General features: G+C 42.9%; 1 protein-coding gene across 1 annotated transcript; it reads left to right on the top strand.

The window, feature by feature from the left end:
* The first annotated feature begins 2,859 nt into the window (after window positions 1–2,859).
* On the top strand, window positions 2,860–20,786 carry abca5 (ATP-binding cassette, sub-family A (ABC1), member 5). Its single transcript, XM_063482449.1, has 38 exons — window positions 2,860–2,991; window positions 4,087–4,256; window positions 5,250–5,436; window positions 5,531–5,704; window positions 7,016–7,113; window positions 7,373–7,599; window positions 7,684–7,825; window positions 7,985–8,173; window positions 8,473–8,620; window positions 9,359–9,536; window positions 9,844–9,902; window positions 10,124–10,410; window positions 11,499–11,618; window positions 11,707–11,845; window positions 12,344–12,434; window positions 12,580–12,719; window positions 13,316–13,435; window positions 13,539–13,740; window positions 14,059–14,225; window positions 14,683–14,810; window positions 15,030–15,167; window positions 15,250–15,363; window positions 15,545–15,715; window positions 15,812–15,925; window positions 16,092–16,229; window positions 16,364–16,432; window positions 16,522–16,613; window positions 16,832–16,955; window positions 17,125–17,242; window positions 17,336–17,427; window positions 17,610–17,785; window positions 17,962–18,037; window positions 18,358–18,452; window positions 18,641–18,760; window positions 18,848–19,000; window positions 19,979–20,058; window positions 20,143–20,198; window positions 20,290–20,786. Exons 1-38 carry the CDS (start codon window positions 2,979–2,981, stop codon window positions 20,428–20,430), a joined length of 5,046 nt encoding a protein of 1,681 aa, XP_063338519.1. The 5' UTR covers window positions 2,860–2,978; the 3' UTR covers window positions 20,431–20,786.
* The last annotated feature ends 4,174 nt before the right edge of the window (window positions 20,787–24,960 follow it).

The following is a 24,960-nucleotide window of genomic DNA, read 5'->3' as shown; positions in this document are numbered from 1 at the left end:
AATTTTTAGACTGCTGCATCCCTCTGCAAGATATCTCACTATTTTTGACTTTTCTGAGCCTGTCAAGTCCTTCTTTTGACCCATTTTGCCAAAGGAAAGGAAGTTGCCTAATAATTATGCACACCTGATATAGGATGTTGATGTCATTAGACCACACCCCTTCTCATTACAGAGATGCACATCACCTAATATGCTTAATTGGTAGTAGGCTTTCGAGCCTATACAGCTTGGAGTAAGACAACATGCATGAAGAGGATGATGTGGACAAAATACTCATTTGCCTAATAATTCTGCACTCCCTGTAGATCAACTTACCTCAGAATATATAAAGCATATAAACAATTACAGCAATATGATGCAACAAACACAGCAGTACTACTAATCCAAAATACTCAAAGCTTCATAGAACTGAAACAAACATTTATTTTTAGCTCCATTCTGCTGCTGATACATACTTTAGGTTTCTGAACATTAAACTTGTTGCTGCCTTTCATAGTGTGTAACTTGAAGGCCTGAGTACTTTCTCCCACACTGAAAACACTGGAATGATAAAATTATTTGAACATTACCTAATAAGACTGATTCAGGACAGACAATTAGTTATTCTAAACTTTCCTACCAGTCCTTCACAAACAGGGAACAGTCTGTCTATTCTCTCCATCTGTCAGCTGCTGCTGGCTCTTCCTCCTCCTCTTCCTCACACACTGCTGAGTTTGTCCTGGTGGATCATCAGGGGTGCAAAGCCTCACAGATGATGTGCAGCAGTGGGTCCCTCAGTCTGTCCTCACTCTGGACACTTGCAGTTGTCACACATGGAAATCAAATGTGTGATAAGCTGCAGGCTTCAAACACAAGTGTAACTTATAAATACATGTTCATACTTTTATTCCACAATCAGAGAGAAAGAAACAGAGAGAGAGTGCAGGACAGACAGACAGGTGACAGTCTCAGGTGTATACACTGCTACAAAACAGCACAAGAGAAGGAGGATTTAGTGTTTGTGTTATTACGAGTGCTAAACAAGAAGAGTTCCCAGATGGTACAGTGGACACATGTGTGACTCCTGTGATTAAAGCATCTTTCTTTCAGCTTAACGAGTGAACCGTCAGCTCGTTCAAACACACGTTAAAGTAAGTTTGGCTCGACACCACCGAACAGAGGCAGCAATATAACATAGCTAACATTAACAGTGCAGTGAATCCTGCTTGTGCCGTGATATTCAGGACTGCAAACCGAGCAGCATCACTGACTTTCAGCTTGTTGTGTTTGTGGATATATGACTGACTTTAATTATCCATAATGTCATCACATTCTCGGTAAGATTAAGGTCGACTATATATATATATATATATATATATATATATAGATAGAAGTAAAGGCTTTAAAACCAAGTTAACGCTGAAAGTACAAACATCACTAATGTCAAAGGAGTTTGCAAAGAAAAGCGTTTGGACTTCTTTAAGTTGCTTGAAGACGTTTCACCTCTGGGGAGGGAACTCAAAACTGGACTATAGATGGCAGACAGATCTATAATCCAGTTTTGAGTTCCCTCCCCAGACGCCTTAATGCCCACTCACATCCTGGGCCATCTGACCTCAGGAATTCACATGACAAGGTGGGGCCAGGTTTCACAATGAGCTCACCCGAAACCCTGGCTGATTAGGTCCCACACCCGCTTTCACACCTTGGCTCATGTGATTAGAGGATCACCAGGGGGTCCTTTGTCCCTCTTTGGGGGGATACTCCCACTGGGTTTAAATCTGGGACTCTCGGCCATTTGACCTTAGAACTGAAGAAGCTTCTCGGATGAGAGGTGAAACGTCTTCAAGCAACTTAAAGAAGTCCAGACGCTTTTCTTTGCAAACTCCTTTGACTACGATGACCTGGATGACTGAGAACCTTCACAGACATCACTAATGTCACATAACTTTGCCGACATGTGGCCAACAGTAATGTTTTCATGTTCTTCATTATTAAACATTCGCACATAAATAAGTGACATCATATTCAGTACTTACTTTTGACAGTTCACTCTTCGGCCGCTCCCTTCTGCCGTATTTTGCGGCAAAATTATCCACACCCACCGCTGCGCTATGAATTGTGGGATATATGGGACCACGAAGCGTGCACCGGACCACGCTTGATATTTGGGGAAATCGACGGCGCATTTGGAGTATGCATTTGAAGTACACTTCGGATTGGGACAGCCGTCGTCGCGTGGCGGTGACGTAATCGCACTTAAAATGCGTACTTCAAGCGTGCAGACCCTGAATTGGGACACAGCCTCAGTATTGATTTGCAGTGATCCCTCCCCTTTTTGTGCAGTAAGTACAGCTAGTGTCAATAAACAGCTCACTAGTGGTTAACATAACAACAAAGCAGCCAAGAAATATATAACATACAAATAGATGTAATTATCCAAACTCATTCATATTCTTCCTCCGTTTTATTGGCACCAGATCATCAAAAGCTGTACGGGGACGATTAGATGGCTCGTACAAGTCTACGCACTGCAGGCTTGAAGGATTTCGGGGGGGGTTCCCTTTAATTTGTCATCTATCCGAAGCTTACTTCACCTGTTACTTTCTAGAAATTGTATTGTGCTTAAGTGATTTGTAATACATTTTATGGCTGAGCCTTTGGCATTAATGCTATGATTTAATAAAATTATTTTTCTAATTAAAGTGAAAATTTCCCCAAACAAGGGATATTTGTTCGCTTCATTTATCAAACGACATGCTCTGTTTGTGAAATGAAAATAAATGCCTGCTGCTGCATTCTGATTGGCGCAGACTAGCGTCAGCATCACCGAGACCAAATCTGATTGGCCGAAATCACATTTCGGGGCGTTGCATCTGACAGAAGGAAGTAGAGACGCAAGAAACCAGCTCGTTTAAGGGGGTGTTTACCTGATACTTACAAAATAAAATCTGTAATGTAATGCCGTTAAATCGCGAGCTGAGGAAGGATATGTCTTAATGTATTTCATACGTGAGTATGTTGTGCTTGTTTTTCTGGAGCGGACGTGTTTTTAGCCCGGCGTACACACGCTGTGCTGCTGTAGCCTGTTAGCTCGATGCTGCTCCGTGTGCCTGTGTTGCCATTCAGCGCGTCAGATTAGAAAAATACCCTCAATCAGCCGCGGTTAATTCTGTGCAGAGGCTAGCTCACTCAGCTGCCTACACCTGTCCTGTTTTCCAGTCCGGGTCAGGACGAAGCGGCGACGCTAATGTCTGTCGATTTTTTTTCTTCTTTAGCATATGGAAATATCAGCAGGTAGCAGGTTAGCGCCAGTTGTAGCTAACATCGGAACGCTGTTGGCGAAAACAAGAGAAGCGGGTTTAATTTGCTTTATTAGAAGCTTCTGACAAGTGTCATAGTACGCCTGTATACACCGATACTGGGTCTCTGTTAGTTAACTAATATATAATACTATATATTACTGCAGCAAACTCTAAGCAGAGCGGAAAGTCCTTCAAATGAAAGTTTATTGTATGAATCAGCCAGGCAAAAAATAAATAATTTCCTATAACTATATATTTGTAACCACCAACATGATGCTCTTGTGGTCAGAAATCTTTTGTAAAAGACCCAGATAGGCAGCACTTCAGTCAGCAGTATTTGTGCAGACCAGTAATGTAACGAACACATAAACACCACGTCACTGGATTTTACATTCATAAAGAAAATCAAGAGTTAGATGGTAAAACATCCAAAATTTAAACAAAGTTTGGGAAACCTGAATCATCAGAATATGTTGCAGTTTAAACAGACATCCTTAAAGTAACTGCCTCCAGGTCACATAAATGAATCCTCCCCCTGAGAATTTGTTAATATTTTTTGCAGCAGTTTGGAGTCAGAACGAGCTGAAAGTTTAATATTAATCCTTTCATCATCACAAAGTAAAGCAGCCTTTAAGATGCTAGAGGGAAATAAAGCATCAGTTAGTCTGCGGGATAACTGCAGACCTAACTGATGCAGACTAACTGATGATTGCTGTATTGATTCACTGTCTGAAGTCTTCCTGCTCGAGTGCATAATGTCCGGGGCTTTTAATTTCTTCTCTGCCATCTATGTCCCTTGCAGCTGAGGCCAGGATTAGTGAGAGGACCTCTCGTCCGTACGTTATCCACATGAGGAATGCTGGGAGCATGCAGCCCGTGTACAGAAGAGACGCTGGAGTCTGGAACCAAACAAGAAGTCTTCTCTACAAGAATCTACTCATCAAATGGAGGACCAAGCAGCAGAGCCTGCAGGTGCAGAAACATTTTTTTTTTAAATCCAATAAATAACTAATGTTTCCAGAGTTTCTGAAACATGCGATTTTTACCATAATCTAGCAGCCTGATGTCGAGGTGTGTTCTGGTTTCTGGGGAGGTCTCGGCTTGTGTCACTAAGTCGTTGAAAAGGTCGTGTTTTTACGCCTGTGTGCTAAAAGTCGCTAAAAGTTGAAGCTTCACCATTGCTTCTTTCTGCTTTCTATTTCTGCTTTGTTAGACCATGCATTTTTTATTCGGCTTTAAGTTGCGTCTATGCATTTTTTATGTGCCTGTGTATCAGCTTTTCTTTTGACTTGGAGCTCTCTGGGACCGCCTCCATCTTCCTCAACAGCAGTCAGGGCCGCCCTAAGCTCCGCTGTGAATAACACAGCGTGTTTATTTCACTCACAGACCCGCCGTTACCCCAAAGACTGGATTTGTTCTACATTTTTAGAATCTAGTAATCTGTTGCAGTGTTTTTGTGAGAAGTGTAGTTGTTCAACAGGAAACTTGAGCTTTAGTTGGGAGAAGAAAATGTTGACACCATATTTAGGTTGAGTTTTGTACACAGATGATGCCAAATTACCTAGATCATGCTTCACAATACATAATCATCTCTCTTCTCTGGTACTGTCTACCACAAGCCTCAAATTCTTGACATGCCCCACTCTGAGTTCAGCCTTGCAGGTTGTTTATCAATAGGAATATAATTTTTTTTTCTTTTTTTATCTCGCGGTTTGGTTTTGCAGTTAGAGCAGCTGTGTGCATGCAGTCATCAGTGAAAGCAATGTCTTTTCTCACTAAAATGTACCTGTAAATTCATTTTCTGTCCCACAGAGGATGAATTTTCACCAACTTTGGGTTGTAATGCTTTGGACATACACAAGAAAACATATTTAAGAGATGACGCTATATCTGATCTGACCTGGGGGATATCAGGGTTTACTGAGCAAACCTATTCACATTCCTTCTGTGTCCCTGTCTGTACAGGAATTGATCCTCCCTCTGCTCCTGTTGGGCCTCCTGATACTCATCAGCACCCTGAATCCTCATGTTTACTATGGCGGAATCAGCACGACGGAGCTGGAGAGTGACAGCCACTTCTTCAAAGGCCTCGGCTACACACCAATCAGTAACATCACCACTCACATCATGGAAGAGGTGGCTCAGAATATGCGTAAGTCTGAAAACCATCTGCGGGGTTCTGTGTCCGTTAGGTTTGTGCAGAGGGTTCGAAAAGAGCAAACCGAGCATTTTTTTCCCTCATTCAGTTATGCAGGATCGTCTGGAGATGTTCTCCAGTGAGGAGGATCTGGAGAACGCCAGCCTCTACGAGCCCTCCAGCTACGTTGGCGTCGTGTTCATGGACAGCTCAGCCACATCTTACAAACTCCGTTTCCCGCACAACCAGCTGCCTTTACCCAGTGACTACACAGAGTCTATTGGTAAAGCCTAATTATTGAAACTATTATACTACTCCTGCTTTATTTTTATGGATTGGCTCAACTTTATTTTAAATGGGTACAAAATTTCTACACTTTGTCCCTCACTGTGACAGATCAGAAGCTCATTTGTGTTGTAGACTTACATACATCTTCAGATGTTCTGCTAACTGCCTTTGAAAGAGTCCTTTGGTGTAAAAAGCCTCCATAATGAATCGTTTAAAGTACTCGTGCTACTTTAAAAGAAACAGCAGTCAGTGGGGGCATTGCACATGGTGGTAAAATCCTTAAATGAGTTATCATTGTAGCCCTGGCAGGGTGCAGCAATGCTCTGCTGTGATTGTTACTTATTTTTTTGCCCTGGTGAGTGCGTCTTGCTCTTTCTCCATCTGTAGGTGCCACCCTTCTACTGCTGGAGTATTTATTTATTTATTTATTTATTTTTTAAAGGGTTAAAGGCTGCTTACTCCTGGGTGTTGGTGATTTTTACGGTCTTGACTTATTATTTTGTTTAGTGGCCAACTTCTGGGTTTTCCTTTAGTTTTGCCTCCTTTATTTACTTTTTTTTTTTACCCACTTTTTGTTAATATCCCTGCTTCACCTAGACACTTAGGGGAACGTAACATGGACTAATAATTTGTTGTTATGAAGATGTTGAAGGGAAAATAAGCTGGAACTATCAACACTGGATCTGGCTGTCACCCAGAACGTCTGAGAGCATTTCCTCTCCATTAATCAGACATCGAAGAGAGAGAAAAAGTCGATTTAAATCTTAAACATGCTTCAGCTTTCTGGATCCTGACTTGTAGCTCTTTTGGTATGAAGGAATATAAAAAGATGGAAGAACACATGACTCTGGTTTAGATGGAGTGGAGGAAGAGATGAACAGAACTGTAAAAGAGATTATTCCCTCTTAGAGCTGAAGTGTGACGTGCTGTGGTGTTGTTTTATATTTCATACAGAAATGATCAAATTTAAAACAGAAGTGTTGAAATCTTCAAACTTTTAGCCTGGATTTAGATTGATTCTTACACATTTACTTTAGTTTTTTGGACTTAAAGTGTATTTATTCTATTTTTACTATATTAGATTTTTAGATCATTTACTTTTGATTAATCTTTCCTTGTATTATTTTATTGAAAAGCTAGTTTAAATTTTATTTTATTGCTGTGATGTTTCATCTTTCTAATCTACTCTATATTGATGGTCATTGTATATTATTTGTTATGATTTATATTATATTGAATCACCTTTAACAAAGGTCCGTTACAAATACATTTTGATTGATTGCTGTCGTTGCTTCGTCTCCTGCAGCCAGCTGCTTGTCGAGCTCGGTAAACTGCAGGGCTGCAAATTACTGGTACTCCGGCTTCATTCACCTCCAGTCTCTGATCGACGCAGCCATTATTCAGGTGAGACAGGCTGAAGCTCAGCTGCTACAGTGTGTTAACCACAGATACGTTATATGGTGGGACTTTAGTTATTTATTACAGCAGACACCAAACATCTTTAATTTTTTATTTTTTTTTTGCTGCAAGTTTGTGCCCATCTTCTGTTTTGTCTTGTTGAATTTCGGACATTTGAACTGTATTTTTCACACATGGATTTTCTTTGACTACATTACTGAAAAAAGTCCCAGTTTTAAACTCTTTTATCATCTTTTGTGCTCAGATGCAGACAAAACGTTCGGTGTTGAGCGAGCTCGAACTGAAGGCGGTGATGATGGGTCAGCCCGGCTCTGTGGAGGTTCAGAAGTTCCCCCACGCCCTCATCTCCATCTACCTGGTCCTGGCTTTCACGCCCTTCGTCACCTTCCTCATCGTCAACGTGGCGGCTGAGAAGGAGCATCGTCTCAAAGACACCATGACCATGATGGGGCTTTACGACACAGCCTTCTGGTGAGGAGAAACGGCTTTGGCCGCTGCACATTCGGACACTCGGACCAAAGAAAATCACGTTCATGTGTACGTGTGGTTTGACAGGTTATCATGGGGCCTCCTGTACGCTGCTCTGGTGACCACCATGTCCATCCTGATGGCCATCATCGCAACGTACACAGCGTTGTTTCCTAACAGCAACTTCCTTGTCATCTTTTTCCTCATATTCCTCTATGGAATATCATCAGTGAGTAGAGCTGGGATGGAGGGAAAGCAAACCAACACACAGGTGTTGCTTTGGGGAAATAAAGAAATAAAACATAGCTATGGCTGTTTGATTCCAGCCTTTGTGTTGTTAGTAGTGAACGTTCTTTCCTCTCATCCATATCCTGACTCTGTTCCACAGATCTTCTTCTCCTTCATGCTGACTCCGCTGTTTAAGAAGCCCAAGTTTGCCAGCACGGTGGGATCCATGCTGACGGTGGTGTTTGGCTGCTTGTCACTCTTCACCGTCCTCGTGAAGGATTTCCCACAGCCGCTGGTGTGGCTTCTGTGCCTGCTGTCGCCCAGTGCCTTCTCCATCGGCATTGCACAGGTACAAACACGCTCTGGTCTCCTCTGGAGTACTTTCCTGCTTCTGGAATAAATTAAATCGCAGCTTGTTGCAGTCCTCTCTTACCTCAGTGTTGATCCTGTTTTTGTTAATTTAATTAATTTAAATCATTTTTCTATTAATTGCATCATAAGTGATATTAGGTTCTTTTTGCAGCTTGACAAAAATGTCAATATAATCTCTGCAGTTTTCCAGCCTTCATTTTTCAGAAAGATGAAGCTTTGTGCAGTAGATGCCACCGAGGCTGATCTCAGTGCGTATTTGTCTAATATCTATTTTAGGTTGTTTATTTGGAGGCACAGGGAGACGGTGCTGTATTTTCTTCTCTGACTAACGGGCCTCATCCTTTGTACGTGCCGTTGCTGATGCTGGTTGTGGACTGCATCCTTTATCTTCTGCTGGCTATCTACCTGGACCAGGTCCTGCCTGGTAAGTGCAAAAATATTTGAACTCAGTGTGGTCAAACACTGGTTTTTGCCAGAACAAATCCAGTAGCTATTAAGTTAGTAAAAGTGTGTTTTTGTAGTCACCTTTTTCTCTTTTACATAGTAGCAAAACAGCTGAAAATAAAGAGTGTTTACCCTCTATTCCCCCCTGTATCATACAGCCCTCCTGGAATTATTTTGGTTGTAAAATTAGCCAAAAATGTAAAATTTTCAGGAACCATTTGAATTTTGTCTTTAGTTCAGGATTGGGGAACTCCAGGCCTCGAGGGCCGGTATCCTGCAGGTTTCAGACGTGTCCTTGATCCAACACAGCTGATTTAAATGGTTAAAATTACCTCCTCAACATGTCTTGATGTTCTCCAATAGCGCTACAGATCAGTAGAAGCTTTTGGGCATTGAAGAAAAGAACAAACTGAGATCCCACAGCAAGTTTGAAAAGCCCTCCAGCGGTGTGCTGTGCAGCGAGTGCTGCGCATGACTGCAGAGTGGGAAATAAACTGTCAGATGTCAGATGTTTCCCTTTTCACCCACTGAGTGTGTGCAGCACTGCTCTGCAGATCCATCTGTACTTCACAATTAGCGTTACACCACATTGACCGTGCTGCTTTAATTGACTGCAGCATTAAATCGCCCCACTGCTGGTCGAAGCTGATTGGGTTAGCAGTTCTGTTTGTTTTGTTTTGTGTTCATTTTATTTTCATGATGATTTTCTGATACGCAGGTGAGTTTGGAATGCGGAGGTCCTTGATTTACTTCCTGAAGCCGTCCTATTGGTCCAAACGCAGAAAGCGCTATGTTGAGGTGAGCTCGGTGTACGACACTGAGCTGAACGGCGCTCCTGGTGGGGACGAGTCTATCGAGCCGGTTTCTCCCGAGTTCAGAGGGAAAGAAGCCATCCGGTAAAAGCCTGAACTTACCAATATTTCATTTTATTTTTATGTCAGTGCTCACAGAGTACCTTTACTAAAAGTATGGATTCAGAGGACTGAGAGATCGATGCTCTGAGAGCTTCCGGTAGATCAGCGTTAGGCTCAGCTCTTGCTTTAGTGCCAAACACCAGCTCAGCTGTAGCATCAGCTAAGGAGAGCCTGGAGGTCCAGCCTGTAACCTGAGAGCTGCTCTTCAACTGACTCTGCTGCTGTGTTTACGCTTCTCTCCTTTCAGTTTCACTGTTTCTTCATTGCTCGCTTGTTTTGTCTCCAACAGCATCAATAACATCCGCAAAGTGTACAAAGAAAAGGACAACGTGGTGGAGGCTCTGAGGGGTGAGTGCTTTTCTATGATTATACATGTTGTTCAAGGTTACAGCATGAGTCATGTGAAGGTGCTGTATAATGTGGGGTAAAGATCCAACCTCAGTAATAAGCAGAAAATGTTTTCCCGTCAGCCTGATTTACATTGTTAGATTACATATTTTTCCACATTCCTACAACGGACTGAAATAACATCCCGTATCTCCTCCTGTTTCTTTACCTCTCCTTCTCAGGTTTGACCTTTGACATCTATGAGGGACAGATTACAGCTCTGCTGGGACACAGTGGGGCTGGAAAGTCCACCCTCATGAACATCCTGTGTGGGATCTGCCCGCCGACGAACGGCACGGCCACCATCTACGGCTCCCCTGTGGCAGAGATTGCCGACACGTCCGAAATGAAGCAGCTGGTGGGAATCTGCCCTCAGTTCAACATCATCTTTGATGTGCTCACGGTGGAGGAGCACCTGAGGATATTTGCTGCCATCAAAGGGATCCCACGAGCAGACATCGACGCCGAGGTAAATGTGACGATCGAAATGTTCCCGCAGTGCAAAGTCTGAAGCATTCTGACATTTATCAAAGTTAAAACCATACATTTGAAACATGACATCAAACCTACAACAAGACAAAGCATGGAAACACTGACATTAAAAAAGCACATCAGTGTGTTTCTCCATCAGATGAAGGTATGCTTAAATATAGAGTAGAATAGAAGAACCTAATACAAGATATTGGGGCCGGAGCAGGGAAACTATCGGTGACAACCTTCAACACCAGGGTTGATCGGCATTAAAAGGTGATTTGTAGTTCATATAAACTAAATGTGCTTAAACTCGACGGCAAGCAGAAACTTGAACAGTGGCTGTGAATCTTGAGAAGAAATCTCTTTTCATCTTTAGCTGATGAAACCCATCACCACAGAGCTAATAACCCACTGAAACCAGGAAACTATCAGCCAATCATGTTGCTGCACTGGCATATGCACAAACACACAGTAGTTTCATTTCCTATAATTTCAGGGTGTGGTAGCAAACGTCTTCTTACCATCCTAATCTGTGGTTTTCACAGCAAAGCTGTAGGTAGATTAGAAATGTTCTTTGCTAATCATCAGACTGACATTTGTTCAGTGCTCTGGAGGGTTAGACTGAAGACCCCGAGATTAATTAATGAAGCGCAGATGTAGTTGAAGTATAAGTTAGAAGTATGTATAAGAAAAAGCGCTCTTTGTGAACAAATTTGCCACATTTTGGTGATTCTATTCATACAGTTAATATATCCAGTAAGTGATGATGCTTTAAATTAGATGGGAACCTCAAATTTATTGTAAAGATGACTGCAGAGTTGTGAGACTTGCTTCTAGAAGGTCTTTAAATCCACTGTTTAAAAAGTAAAAATGACACACGGATGGAGTCTGTGTCTATTTTCCTTAAGATTTAGATTTCATAGAAAGATCTGGAACGTGGCTAAACTCCAGAGCATGTTGTTGTCATGTTTGTGCATTAGTGATTCCAGCAGGAGAATATGTCACATTCTTGAGGTTGTTTAAAAAGCTGTTTCAGTAATAAGTGCTTGTTGAGCCTTAGTGTGATGTTTCCTTCTCTGACAGGTCACAAAGGTGCTGAAGGACCTGGACCTGGAGAAGATCATGACGGCTCAGGCCAAGAATCTGAGCGGAGGCCAGAAGAGGAAACTGTCTGTGGGCATCGCCATTCTAGGAGATCCCAAGGTACCTGTGTGCAATCTTACTTCAGTTTTTTAAAAATCCAGACACCAGTCCTTCTCGGATAACGTGGGTTTGTGGTTGTTTCTGTCAGATCCTGCTCTTAGACGAGCCCACGGCCGGCATGGACCCCTACTCCAGGCACCAGGTGTGGTCTCTGCTGAAGAGTCGCCGGACCGGCAGAGTCACTGTGCTCAGCACGCACTACATGGACGAGGCAGACATCCTTGCTGGTACGAATGCTCCTTGTTGTGTAAGATACACAAACCCACATTTTGGACTGGAAATATAGACCAGAAATTGTGCTTTATTTTTATCCTGGATGATGGTATCTCAGGATCTTCTAGCTTGATCAATATTTTAATCAGGAGCTGGTGTTGCAGAAAATTTTCCATCTTTTCTTGATGATGTTTAAAATAAAACCATTTGACCGGATGAACAGTTGTCACTCAGGTTTGTTGTGTATGCATATTTTAAAGTATACTGCTAACATATGCTCCAGCTTGGTGATATTATTCATCATGAGGTCAGCGCTGAGTTTCCTTCCTTGCTGCAGGAGAATTTCAAGAGTGAGATTCAAGGTGCAGAGGCGAGCAGAAAACACCAGCACAGCTTTATATAACCGAGCAGCAGCTCCAGTTTTATACTTGACCCATATGAGCACAAAGGTTTATCTCCACGTGAGTTGAAAACATGTCTGATTTATTTTTTTTGAATGTTTGTTTCTGCAGATCGCAAAGCTGTGATCTCTCAAGGTCAGCTGAAGTGTGTTGGCTCCTCTCTGTATCTCAAGATCAAGTGTGGTGTGGGCTATCATCTAAGGCAAGGACCCCTTTAATTGACTCTTACAAGAACCCAAAAGGAATAATTAATTCGATTGTTTTTGTTATTGCTGAGTTTAGAATGTGTATTAACCACAGGCGTCTTTATCGAACTAGATTTAGATGTTTTTCTTCATCCTTTGCAGAATGTCTATCAGCGAGGCATGTGACGCAGAAAAGATCACGTCTTTGGTTAAGCAGCACGTTCCCAAAGCCAAGTTATCCCGACAGCACGAGGCGGAGCTGACCTTCACTCTGCCCTTTGAGAGCGTGGACACGTTCCCAGGTTCGATTCACAGGAACGTCCGTCGGTCACATTTAAAAAATTAAAAAAAAAATCATGACATGAGTCGACCATACAAAGGTTTCCTTTGTGCGTGTTTGTTTTTTGAGCATTAAATTGTACTGATTATATTTTTAGTTTACAGTCGGGTCACGTTTTTGCACATTTATCCTGACTCTTGTTTTGTGCTGAAGGCTGATTCTCTGATAGCTGCCTGCTTTCTGTAGCAACACGCATGCAGCTGTGCACAGACATGTACTCCTAAACGTGCCCATCAGCATTTTTTGGCTTAACTGCCTTGCTTTGACATTGTGCATTGTATAAAAATGTTTTTAAAAATCATAACTCCAAAGCAATCAACTGCAAATAAAGCAATTTCTTGAAACTCTGAATCTGCACTGGGGCAGAGCAGAGTAATACTGGAACAGTTGTCCCTGCTCAAAGGGGAAAGTTTACTTACTCCTGGCCTTCATGGTTTCTTTAATATCCTTTAAAAATATCCAGACAGTATTTTAAAAATAGAGTATGACTCAGTTATGATTCAGCTTTGACTGTGAGCCACGCAGCGCGCTGAGCGGTCCTGAATTCATCTTTCGTAGGCCTGTTCTCGGAGCTCGACTCTCAACCCAGATTGGGAATAGTCAACTATGGTGTTTCCATGACAACTCTGGAAGATGTTTTTCTACGTTTGGAGGCAGAGGCTGAAGTGGATCAGGCTGGTGAGTGTGTCGCCAAACTGAAGATTGCTGCTGATTTAAGTTTTTCGAATGGAAAAAGTCAAAGGAGCTCTGGTGTTGAGTAAAAGTCGTTTCATGTTTTCAGACTACAGCGTGTTTAATCGAGAGCAGGCGGACGACGAGTGCGACACCGCCTCCCTGGACGACACGGACCAGAGGCTGCTCACGTTCTCCGACACAAAGTCGGACGTTGTGACGGGTCACGCCCTGTGGCGGCAGCAGTTCAGCACCGTGGCGTGGCTGCACATGCTCAACATGCGCCGGGAGAGGAAGGCCTTCATTTACACGTGAGTGTTCTCTTTATTTTACTTTATTAGCCAATTTCTTTATTTTGAAGATATCATGGGTAAACCGGGCTTCTTATTTATTACCTTAATACAATATATGTTTTTTGCTTTTGTTGTTTGTATGTTAATCTGTCATATGATGGACACACATGCTCCATCTGCTCCTGTAGCTTAGAGTTAAAGAACTAAATGACATCCATAGTTTTCTGTTTTCTGTGACTGGACAAAGTCACAGAAATGGGTATGTGTTTTGAGGCTTTATTCCTCCCATTTATCGAGACTTTCCTGACTCTAACCTCCCCCTTCCTCCTCTTCCAGTCTGGCCTTGTTCCTGGTGTTTGTGGCTGCAGTCCTGGTTTTGTCGCTGGCCACAGGAAACATCCAGATTCACTCCTCAGACCGCCAATTTCTGCCAATTTACCTCCTCAGGAGTAACCAGGCGCCCCAGAGATACGCCACAAGCCTCCTGGTTCAGAACTCAACTGGTGAGTGTCACAGAGGCAAACACGGCAGCCTGACGGTTTCTGTGTAACTGAGTTAAAAGGCTTGTTTCACTTTCAGTGGGTTTTTTTCCCTGAATAAGACTCGAGATCTCAGCTCTATCACAAAGCACAACATGATGTAAACACTGTGATGAAGCATTGCACTTCTGCACAAGTGTGAAATATCCCACTAACCATAATCATTACAATATGTCCCGTGGGTGTAATTTAACCGACCTCCTTGATGTTGATTTGAATTGTTTTTATTGACACCTATGAGCTGTAGCCCCCCAACCAGGATTAAGCTTCCTCTGAGGGGTGTCTGGGCTCACGCTGAGTGGCAACAAACTCAGATTATGTCGAAGGAGGTCTGCCCATCTCTGCTTGGACCGCTGCCCCTGTGACACAGCAGAAAGTGGTTGTATGGATGATTTTAGCTGTGCCTTTTTCGTACCTACAGGCTCTGATATTTCCGATTTCATCCACAACATCGAGTCTCAGGACATCAAAGTGGAAATGATGAAGCAGAGCGACTACATGGCGGCGGCTCCCCACAGCGCTGCCATCAACGTAACAAGATCCAGCAAGGTCACTTTAATATTGCATAGATTGAATTTAATTACTGATATCAGATTAGATGAAACTGGGGCACCTCCCCCTACATTTAATGTGTCACGGTGCTCGTGTTCCAGGCAAAGTGCTCTTTGTTTGAGGGCTGCTGGCTCCTCTAACTGAGAGCTTTCTGTTTAGATGGAGTGCTGAGTTCATGAGATGCTGTTGACACTTTGTTTCACGTGTTGTTAACAGGGTTTCAGATACAGCGTTGCATTTAACAGCACGACTGTTCACTCCCTGCCCATGACTGTCAATATACTGAGCAATGCTCTTCTAAGAGGTCTGAATGGGACCGGGCAGATCCGAACGTGGACCAAACCTTTTGAATATGTGAGTGCCTTTGACAAATATAGAGTCAGATAACAGAGGTCGTTTCCAAGACACTAAACTTTCCCTTTGTGATGCCCATCAGCAAATCCCTGATGCTACATCCTACGCGCTGGTGTACATAGAGGCGATCATACTGGGAATGCTGGCAGCTGGAATGCCGGCATATTTTGCAATGGACCACACTCGAGACCGAGAGGTAACCAGTTAGTCACAGAGATAAAAACAGATTAATCTTTTCAACAAAAGATTTACCACGAAAAGAGGGAAAAAAAGAAACGTTGTCTGGTACAGTGAGAATATCGGGCCACACAGTCACATTTCTTACATATTTCTCGTCACTTCTGTGTTTTGTTTTGGGGGTTTTGTCCCCTTTGCAGATAAAGTGTCGCTCAACTCTGCGCATCTCTGGTCTCGTACCGTCAGCGTACTGGTGCGGTCAGGCAGCGGTGGACATCCCGTTCTATTACCTCATCCTGTCCTTCATGTCCATCATCCTTTTCTCCTTCCACACCGGAAACCTGCTCAACTCCAGCAACCTCTCTGCGGTGGTGCGTCCAGCTGCTTAAAGCGCTGTATCGCAGACTTTACTCCTCTGTAATACAACACGTATGTGACTTCATCTCATGGCTTCTGCCCCGCCTTAGGTTCTCTGCACCGTTGGCTTCAGCCCAGCCATGATTCTCTTCACTTACGTGTCGTCTTTCGGCTTCACCCGAGTCCAAAGCAACAGGGATTTTTTCTCTGTCATCTCCATGATGGTGAGACTCAAACATGTGATCCTGAACAAGCCTGCTGCTGCTGTTTTTTCTTCTTCTTCTTTCTTCTTCTTTTCTTTGTTCTTCACATGACAACAAAAATGCTTTAGATTGAAACCTTTATTAAAAATAAATGACTTGTATTTTAATTTAATTACTTGTACCTCAGGTGTGCGTCGTGTCAGCCTCGGTGGTTCAGTTGTCCTTCGTAAACAACAATCCAGTTTTGACAAGAACCCTGCACAACGTCTTGTGTTTGCTCAACCCGCTGTACCCTCTCATGGGCTGTCTCAACTGCATCACCAAGGTAGGAGCTCAGGGCAACAGCTGCTTTCTCTGTCAAGCATACAGCTGTGTTTTTCAAATAAATACGCGATCATATATCATTGGGGCTGAGGCCGTTATTGGAGTCATGTTTGAGAGCATTTCTCCATTTCTCAGGCCACCTTCCTCCCGACTGTCTACGAGGAGAACTTCCTGTGGAAGAACCTGCTCATTTCAGTTTTAGCCGTATGTATCATATTTCAAGACGTGGGGGAAAAAATGTGATAAACAAATGTCAGAACTGTATTTAACTGTAACTGTGTGTCTGTGCTCAGCCCTATCTCCAGTGCATCGTTCTGCTTTTCCTGCTTCGCTGGCTGGAGATCCATTCTGGAGGAAGGACGATGAAAAACGATCAGCTCTGCAGGTGATGATCGCTTTCATAACTCTGATTACAGGAACCTCTGGTTTATTTATTCTGAGGTTTATTGCTTTGATAAAGGTAGAAAAGTTTGTGAGGCTTTTGGAGTTACCCAGATCCCTGAACAAAATGTGGTCGCAACCGTTTTACTGCAATAAAAACATATAGGTCTTGATGCCTACATTAAATGCAGCAGACCTGATGTTCTTTTAAAATGTTCACAGGATCTCATCCCAGTCCAAGGCCAAGGTGGAGAGGAACCTAGAAGAAGGCCAGAATGAAGACGAAGATGTCCAGATGGAAAGGGCCAGAGTCAAAGAGGCCCTCAGCTGTCAGTCCTGTGAAGAGGTAAATATTTATAATACATAAATTAAGAATACTGTTGAAGTCCCTGGTCCCCGTCGAAGAGTCAAGGTGTAATAAAGATTAATTTAGCCAGGCATCTTTAGTTTTTTGTTTCTCATCAGTGATCTGAAGACATTTTGCTACTTTTTCTGTCTTTTATGTGTCTGTTTAGAAACCAGTCGTGGTTGTGAGTAACCTGAAGAAGCAGTACAAGGGCAGGAGAGAAGGATTTTCTCTAAGCAAGAAGAGGAAGCTGGCCACAAAGAACGTCTCTTTCTGTGTCCGTAAAGGTACGCTTAGTCTTGCTGCTTTTTCTTATGCTGCGTGGTTCCCAACCGGCCGACTTCACCCACAGTCTGAATCCTAACCTGCTGTTTCCTCAGGTGAAGTTCTTGGACTGTTGGGCCCCAACGGAGCAGGAAAGAGCACCATCATGCACATGTTGGCAGGTGACACTGACCCCACTGCAGGCCAGGTACAGTAGGATGATACTGAAGCATTCCTCTGTCTGTTTGTTTAATAATTTCAGTCATGTAACTCATGGAACACTTTTTTTTTTCTTTTTGGTGTTTTATTTATGCTGTTTTTGTCAGCTGAACCCAACCCCCCCAAATTAAACCAAGAAAACACTCTGAATTTTTGCTCGTCTTGGTCCAGGTGCTGATGGGAGACTACAGCACTGAGTTTCGCTCAGTGGACAATCCTCTGGAGCACGTGGGCTACTGTCCACAGGTGAACCCTCTGTGGCCTCGGGTCACTCTGCAGGAGCATCTGGAGATCTACGCCGCCATTAAAGGCCTGAAAGGAGAGGACGTGCCGGGGATCATCAAACGGTAAAGTCTCGGTCTCATCCTCAGTACCGGTTTCCCCCTGACGTTTGACCACAGTGATTTCTTTTTTTAAACAGTCAGACAGTCAGAGATGATGTAGATCTTTAAATCTTTTCGAGAGAGAGAGAGTGAGTGTGTAAAGCTAATAACAGCTGTTGTGTGTCTGCCGTTGCTGTCAGTGTGGTGAATGCTCTGGAGCTGAAGGACCACTTACACAAACAAGCCAAGACTCTGTCTGCAGGACTCAAGCGGAAGGTGAGGAGACCCTCCGCTTGCCTATTAGTCTGCTCGATTAAAATGTTAATGCTGTGTTTATCCTGCCTGATAATAAAGTATTTATCAGAAACCTGTTGGCTTTAACAGCAAAATCTACGTTTTACTCCGTCCTAACGATTCAGAATATTTTAGCTTTTTAAGTTTAATTTTATTTTTCGCGGCAGTGGCGTTTAAACGTCTCACTTCAAATGTAAAAGCCTTAAATTTATGTTCTGTCATGCAACACATGCGGTACTTCTAATCTTTTCTGTTATAGTTTTACAGTATTTGTATGATATTATTGTGTTGTATGTCTGCAGTTGTGTTTTGCCTTGAGCATGATCGGGAATCCTCAGATCGTCTTACTGGATGAGCCTTCATCAGGGATGGATCCAAAGTCCAAACAGCGCATGTGGTGAGATGATGTTTTCCTTACAGAAACGTTTTTCTGCCTTTTACTTGTTTCAAATGTGAAGCGCTGAAGTTCTCTCAAATAAATGTTTTTTTTTCTTTCACAGCCAAATAATATATGTTTAATTTCATAAGCAATGCTACCGTTAAAAAAGCAAAAGTACGTAAATCGTTTGCGTTTCCTTCGTGTAGGAGGGCCATGCGAGCCGCTTTTAAGAACCGTCAGCGCGGAGCCATCCTGACCACTCACTACATGGAGGAAGCCGAGGCTGTGTGCGACCGCGTCGCCATCATGGTTTCTGGGCAGCTGAGGTTCGCTCCACAGCTGCTTTCTCGATAATTTCTCAAACTTCTGAGTCTCAGCATAATGCCTCTTAATGCTTGGTCTCTTTCCTGCAGATGTATCGGTTCCATCCAACATTTAAAAGGAAAATATGGCCGCGGTTACAGTTTGGAGGTGAAACTTAGAGAAGAGCTGACGGGGCTCCAGCAGGTGGCGCTGTTGCATAAGGAGATCCTACGAATATTCCCTCACGCCGCTCGGCAGGAGAGGTGAGCCCTGACCTGTCTGTGTCTGCGTGTAGTTCAGGGATGTCAGACTCGTTTTACAGCCCATTTTGATCTTAAATGAGTTGGATTGGTAAAAATCCTTTTTCTGTCATTGTGAAGAAGTTTAACTGCACATTTAATCCTTGTGCAGTTTCAAGTGTGTCTCAGTGTGGATTGTATATTTTTGATAATAAAGCCAGCGAGCACCGATGGCGGTGGAGAGAGTACCAGATGGGAGTGCGGTCACATAACTCCACAGCAGCTAGTCCAGCTGTGAAACCTTCAGTGTTTTCTTCCTGTAGATGGCTCCAGTTGATAATACCGGTCTTTCTTCCACTTCAACTACACAGTGATGGACACTTAATGAGTGCCAACAGCACACTGTAAAGGAAAGCAGTGAACCTTATAAAACCGAGAAAGCGAAAATCAAATCCAGAGTAAGAATTTTGTCCTGACTGAAAGACAGAATTGTGCTTGTGTTTAAAATATGATTACTGTTCACAAAAACTGTGACAAACATTACAATGAACAGTGGAAGTCGAGCTTTTAGAAGTTAAACACTTTGTAAAGTAAAATAAAATTAACTTTTCCCTTAAAATAACAGTTGGGAGTAGATATCCTGTGCTTTCACGTTTTTTCGCTCAACGTGTGGGACTTGTTCGAGGTTGTTTTTGGGGTAGAAGTAAATGTACCTACTGAGGGTGTAGCAGCCCTAAAGACTCAAACAAATGCAAAAGCGCTTAAATAAAAATGTTAGAAATCAATAAATGAGGCAAAACATGAGCTTTTATATGTATTTTTGTAGCTTATTATACCACTGATTAAATTCAGAGTCAAAACTAAAAGTCAACTAAGAGCAAAAAAAGAGAGGAGGAAGCGTTATGGAAAATAGAGCTGTGAACGAGCTGTGGAAACACAGACGCGTGCTACTGCTCTGTGTGTCCCTGTTTAATTCTGTATGTATGCGTGCTGTTTTTCCAGCTTTGCTACGCTGATGGTTTACAAGATCCCCATGGAGGACGTCCAATCACTGGCCAAGTCTTTCTCTCAGTTAGAGAGCGGTGAGTGAATGCTGACCCATCGTTTCTCCTCCACAGCTCTGCTCTCTCTCCCGTGTACTTAATCTTCTTTCTTTGTGTCTTCAGCCAAGCAAACCTTCAACTTTGAAGAGTACAACTTCTCCCAGTCCACCTTAGAGCAGGTAGGCTTACAGGTCAGGCGGTCAGTTTGTACTTCCACTGGACCTCTGGATTATTCACTCCAAGCTTTCCTCGTTTCCTTTTGTCCTGCAGGTGTTTATGGAGTTTGCCAAGGAGCAGGAGAACGAGGAGGACGAGGTGGGCTCCCTCAGCACAACTTTCCAGTGGCAGCGGCTGCGCCAGGACGGCTCCGTCTCGGTCAACCACACAGACAGCATCGTGCACCAGCTCTGAACTCCACCCAAGAGGGAGCTGCCCGGTAACTGACCAGAAACCCGAAACTGCCAGGCTTCAGCGCCTGAGGGCTCACGCCAGCACTGCTCCGCAAACTGCACGCCCACCGCCTTTAAAATGATACCTGAGTGGGTGGAGGGGGTGGGGCTTGCATACACTGGGATTGACTGTGTGTTTGGGCTGTTGTGGCCTCTTCCTGTGGGCCTGTGGGAGCGCATGTGTATGTTGCTGTCGTCCATCGGTGCTCGGTGCTTTCTGAATGGCACTGACCGAGGGGCCTGCAGTCTTTCTCAGCACGCTGATGCCACACTTACTCCTCTTTCTAATGTTTTTTATCTTCACAGGGAGTCCGTTAAATGGGTTAAAAAACATATATATATATATATATATATATATATATATATATATATATATATATATATATATATATATATATATATATATATATATATATATATATATATATATATATATATATGTAATCCTTTCCGTCCGTCCTCCTGAGCAGGAGTGTTACTGTAAATGTGTTTTCTCGTCTCTTTGGGTGTGGGTTTTTTTTTGTTTGTTTATTTTTTTAAAAGCACTACCGTCCATAATCGTACCAAAGCAGCACATCTCTGAACCACACCTCCTCACGTATTGGCACTGACGAGTATCTTTGGTTTATTAGTGTCGGTAGCACGTGCAGAAATTGCTCTGTCGTTGATGTGATCCTGTGAAGTGAACGCCTATCTACTAACATGCCTAAAGAGACATGGAACAGCTCTTTAAACCTTTAAAAAAAACTAACACCGTGTTTGCTTTTTATTCTTCTGAGGCTGAAGAAAAAAGTCCCTTCTCCTCATCTTACACTAGCATCCTCATCTTAACGTAACGGACCTTCGTTCTCCATAGTGTTTCAGCATGCACACTCACAAAGAGGAGGCTGGTTATTTTCAGAAGTGGTAGCCGGATTCTTTGGGGCGAGCGATGAGCGTCGCCCGGCAGCAGGATGCAGGAATATAGTGTAGAATATGCACACCAGTACATGTAGCACTCCGCCCTCATCTCATGACACTAGAGAGACGAACGACCTCCGAGGTGGCGCGATACGTTGGATCCAGACGGGGCTCGTTTAGGCGTTCTTTTCGTAACAGATGTTGAATGTACGCTTGGCCTCCGGCGAGAGGAGGGTTCGTAACTCAGTGACCGCTCCGTGGAGCTCCTGTCGTCACTCGTGTTTCACGTTGGTGCCCCTTTGGATCATGCAGCTGTGTTTTGTTAACTCTGTCTAGCTTATTTGATGTGTGTATATTGTGCTGTTTATAGTGTTTGTGAGTGTATTCTAGCACAGGGGTGTCAAACTCATTTTAGATTCTGGGTCCAGTTTTTTCTGATGCTGTTCCTTACAAACGTGTAAAGAAAGCAGATTTTTGCCTTTTTATTTGGTATAAAGAAGTTTAAACTCTTAAAGAAATCAGTCTTTAAAATAACAAAGTACATTGCCTGGACTTTGATCTGTAATGAAAACAGAAACTTTTAGTTAATTCCCAGAATTTTACTTTGCTTCTTCTTCTTCTTCTTTTTGTACAGTGGAAAAAAATGCACATTTTCCCAGGATTCGTCCTGGATCAGAATGGGATTTTTAGGTGGTGACGATGCATGTAAGCACAATTACTCCACATTACACTAAAGGCAATAAGAAGTCTGTGCTACCTTAATTAACAAATCTCTCTTTCCTTGTTATTTCAGTCATTTCATGAAAAGGGGGGAGGGATTTAAGATATGTTCTTTTTTTAGGGAAAGTGGTGCCAAATTGTTTTATATTTAGGAAAAACCATCCTTACTTTATAGGCATAGTTTAGTTTGGGGGGGCAGAACTAGTTTTAGGAAGAAGGCGGTAAAGCGACCTCTGGCTCAGATGAACTGGACGAGTCAGACTCTACTTTCTTAAGCACAAAACACAGTCCAAGCTGTAAAGCTTCTTTTAATCTTCACATTATGTTTGACACCCCTGATCTAGTAGATTTGTACTAGGGAGTAACAGTGTTGGTGCAATACCTATCAGCAAACCGACAAATTGTAATTCTTTCATGACATTCAGGTGTGAGGATTTTGGGTTAAAGGGAATTTAAGACACTTTTTATGATGTTTGTTTTATTTCTTTAGTGATCATAAATGCAGCCAGGAGGGAGATTTTTCTGCAGATCATGAGTACATGTATTTTTATTTAATTTGAGAGCGTTGCAGAATGATGTGCCGGCACAGGGGTGGATCAAATATCTGGAACAGAAGTGTTGTGCAGCAACGTCACAAACTCAGTCCTCACAGTTGGATTATCTGAGCTGACAGAGGATGTGTGGGTGTGTTTGTGTGCTGCTGGCGTGTTGGTGTGGTCCGACTCTGTAGCACAGAGTTATTACCTTTTTCTTGGATTTCTTCAGAAACATTGAAATATACCTTTGGTGGAGGAAATGAGTGGGATTTCTGCTATTATTATATTAAATGTGAAAACTGAAGCCCTGTGGGTATGTTTGTGCACACATGTAGCCTTTAGTCTGCAGACTGAGTAGAAACACTGGCTCTGCTTTAAGTTAAATGTGTGTGCTGAGTATCGACAGGTGGGCCTCTCTGGACTGTCCCATATACACTATTGTATAGAAACTCATTTTATATTCATTTTCCCAAGTGCAATGAAGAGTTTGTTTGCATGTGTGTGTTGTGTCTCAGTAACATGTAGCCATCCAGAAACATCTGCTCTCTTTTCACTCCCAGCCCTGCCTCCAGACCGCAGAGCATTTAGTTCAAAACGGTTCGCGTGACGAAAACCAAAATACTCTCCGGCGGAGCGTTTAGACGACTGGCATCGACATTGGGGCAGGTTTTATTTTATTTTCCTGGTGGTGGTAAAATTGCACTATTTCTGGGAAATTTTATAACCTTTCTTTATATTATGCAATCTTTGTAAGATTATTTGTGCACTGAGTTTATTTTTTAAAAGACTGTGGTTTAGCTGTGTGCCGTATTTTCCTCCTATCGCGCCCCTTTGTTTGAATGGACACTCGTCATTCTATGGTCTCTACTCGACCTTTTCATGATTAAATGTTACTGTATAATATTTCTTGGCCTTTTGTTTGTTTTTGGTTTATTTGTAACAGACCATCCAGGCAGCGACAGTTTGGTGGAGTGTGGAGATGTTTAGAGTGATGCACCAAAGGCAGACAGTACAGAGAACTGTGCACGTCTCGAGCAGCTCCTCATTTCCTCATATTTTGTAAACATATGTGGAAATATAGTTTACGAGGCAAAAAGAGTTTATGCAAGTATAATTAGCTAGAAAATGAATGTTTGTGTCACCAGATTTATTCTTTAACACAGTCTCTGAACTCTGAGGCAGCTTTCTATCGTTTCTTTCTGGAATAATTCTCCAAACATTAAAGGACATCTGGCTCCTTGGAAGCACAATATAAAGAAATGAGGGTTGGCTCAAGACTTTTGCACATCAGTTTATTTCATAGCAAAAGATTACACACTTGCAACAAAGTTTATAAACTCAGGAGTTCAATTATTCTTTTTTTTTTCTTTTTTCTTTTTTAAGCTATGCACCTGAGTTGGTTTCTTTCACTGCGTCACCAAACAGCAGATAGCACTAAATCTTGACTGTATCTAAAAGATGGGAGTCGTAACCATGATGTCACTCACTGTTTTTGGACTCTGCATTTTGAAGCCTAAATATTACTGATTTGGCTGCCACTGAATTAGGGTTCTTGGAGAAGTTATCATATTTAAGTGGTGTGTTAAATTAGCAGCCAATGGTGGTGTTAATGCACAGACACAGTTACCTGGTGGTTTATTGGCAACAGACTAATAAAATACTATGAATTTAAGTCACCAAAACAGATTAATGAGCTTCTTTTGTGGTTATTATTTGTCTGATAATTCCATTAAAATGCTCCAGAAGGGACCAGCACCACGTTTCAGTGAGGTGATGAATAGCAGACAGATGTTTCCTGTCACAGGCAGCTATAGCATAACACTGTCAGACCAGCCATGTCCCCAACTTTGAGTCTAACCATTATCCAGATCAGCACAGGCTGTCTCGCTCCCACCTTCAACACACAGCAGTCTTACCAGAGCAAAGTGGTCCACTGAGGATGCCACAGCTCTCCACACTGCACTGAGTCACATGGAGAACACCAGAGGAGCTCTGAGAGGATGCTTTTTACTGACTATACAACACTATCATCCTGGACATCCCAACAGTACCATCATCACATTCGCCTGTGATACAATGACTGACTCTGCCTACAGAGATTTTGAGATTGGAAAACAAAGGAGCAGCGGTGCAGACCTGGCCCCCTCTGCATCAGTGGTGCCAGCCTTCAAATTCCTGGGTACCTTCATCTCCCTCAGCAGGGCCAAACATGTTTTCTGGCAAACGCTACAGACCGCTGAGACCAAGAACAAACAGACTCAGGAACACCTTTCCCAGCACCACAGTGACCCTCAGGACGCACCCAGGGACTCTGATCACAACCAAAACCAATATTC

The sequence above is a fragment of the Pelmatolapia mariae genome, linkage group LG8, assembly GCF_036321145.2.
Source record: "Pelmatolapia mariae isolate MD_Pm_ZW linkage group LG8, Pm_UMD_F_2, whole genome shotgun sequence".
Lineage (NCBI taxonomy): Eukaryota > Metazoa > Chordata > Actinopteri > Cichliformes > Cichlidae > Pelmatolapia > Pelmatolapia mariae.
This window is presented reverse-complemented; position numbering and strand designations above follow the sequence as displayed.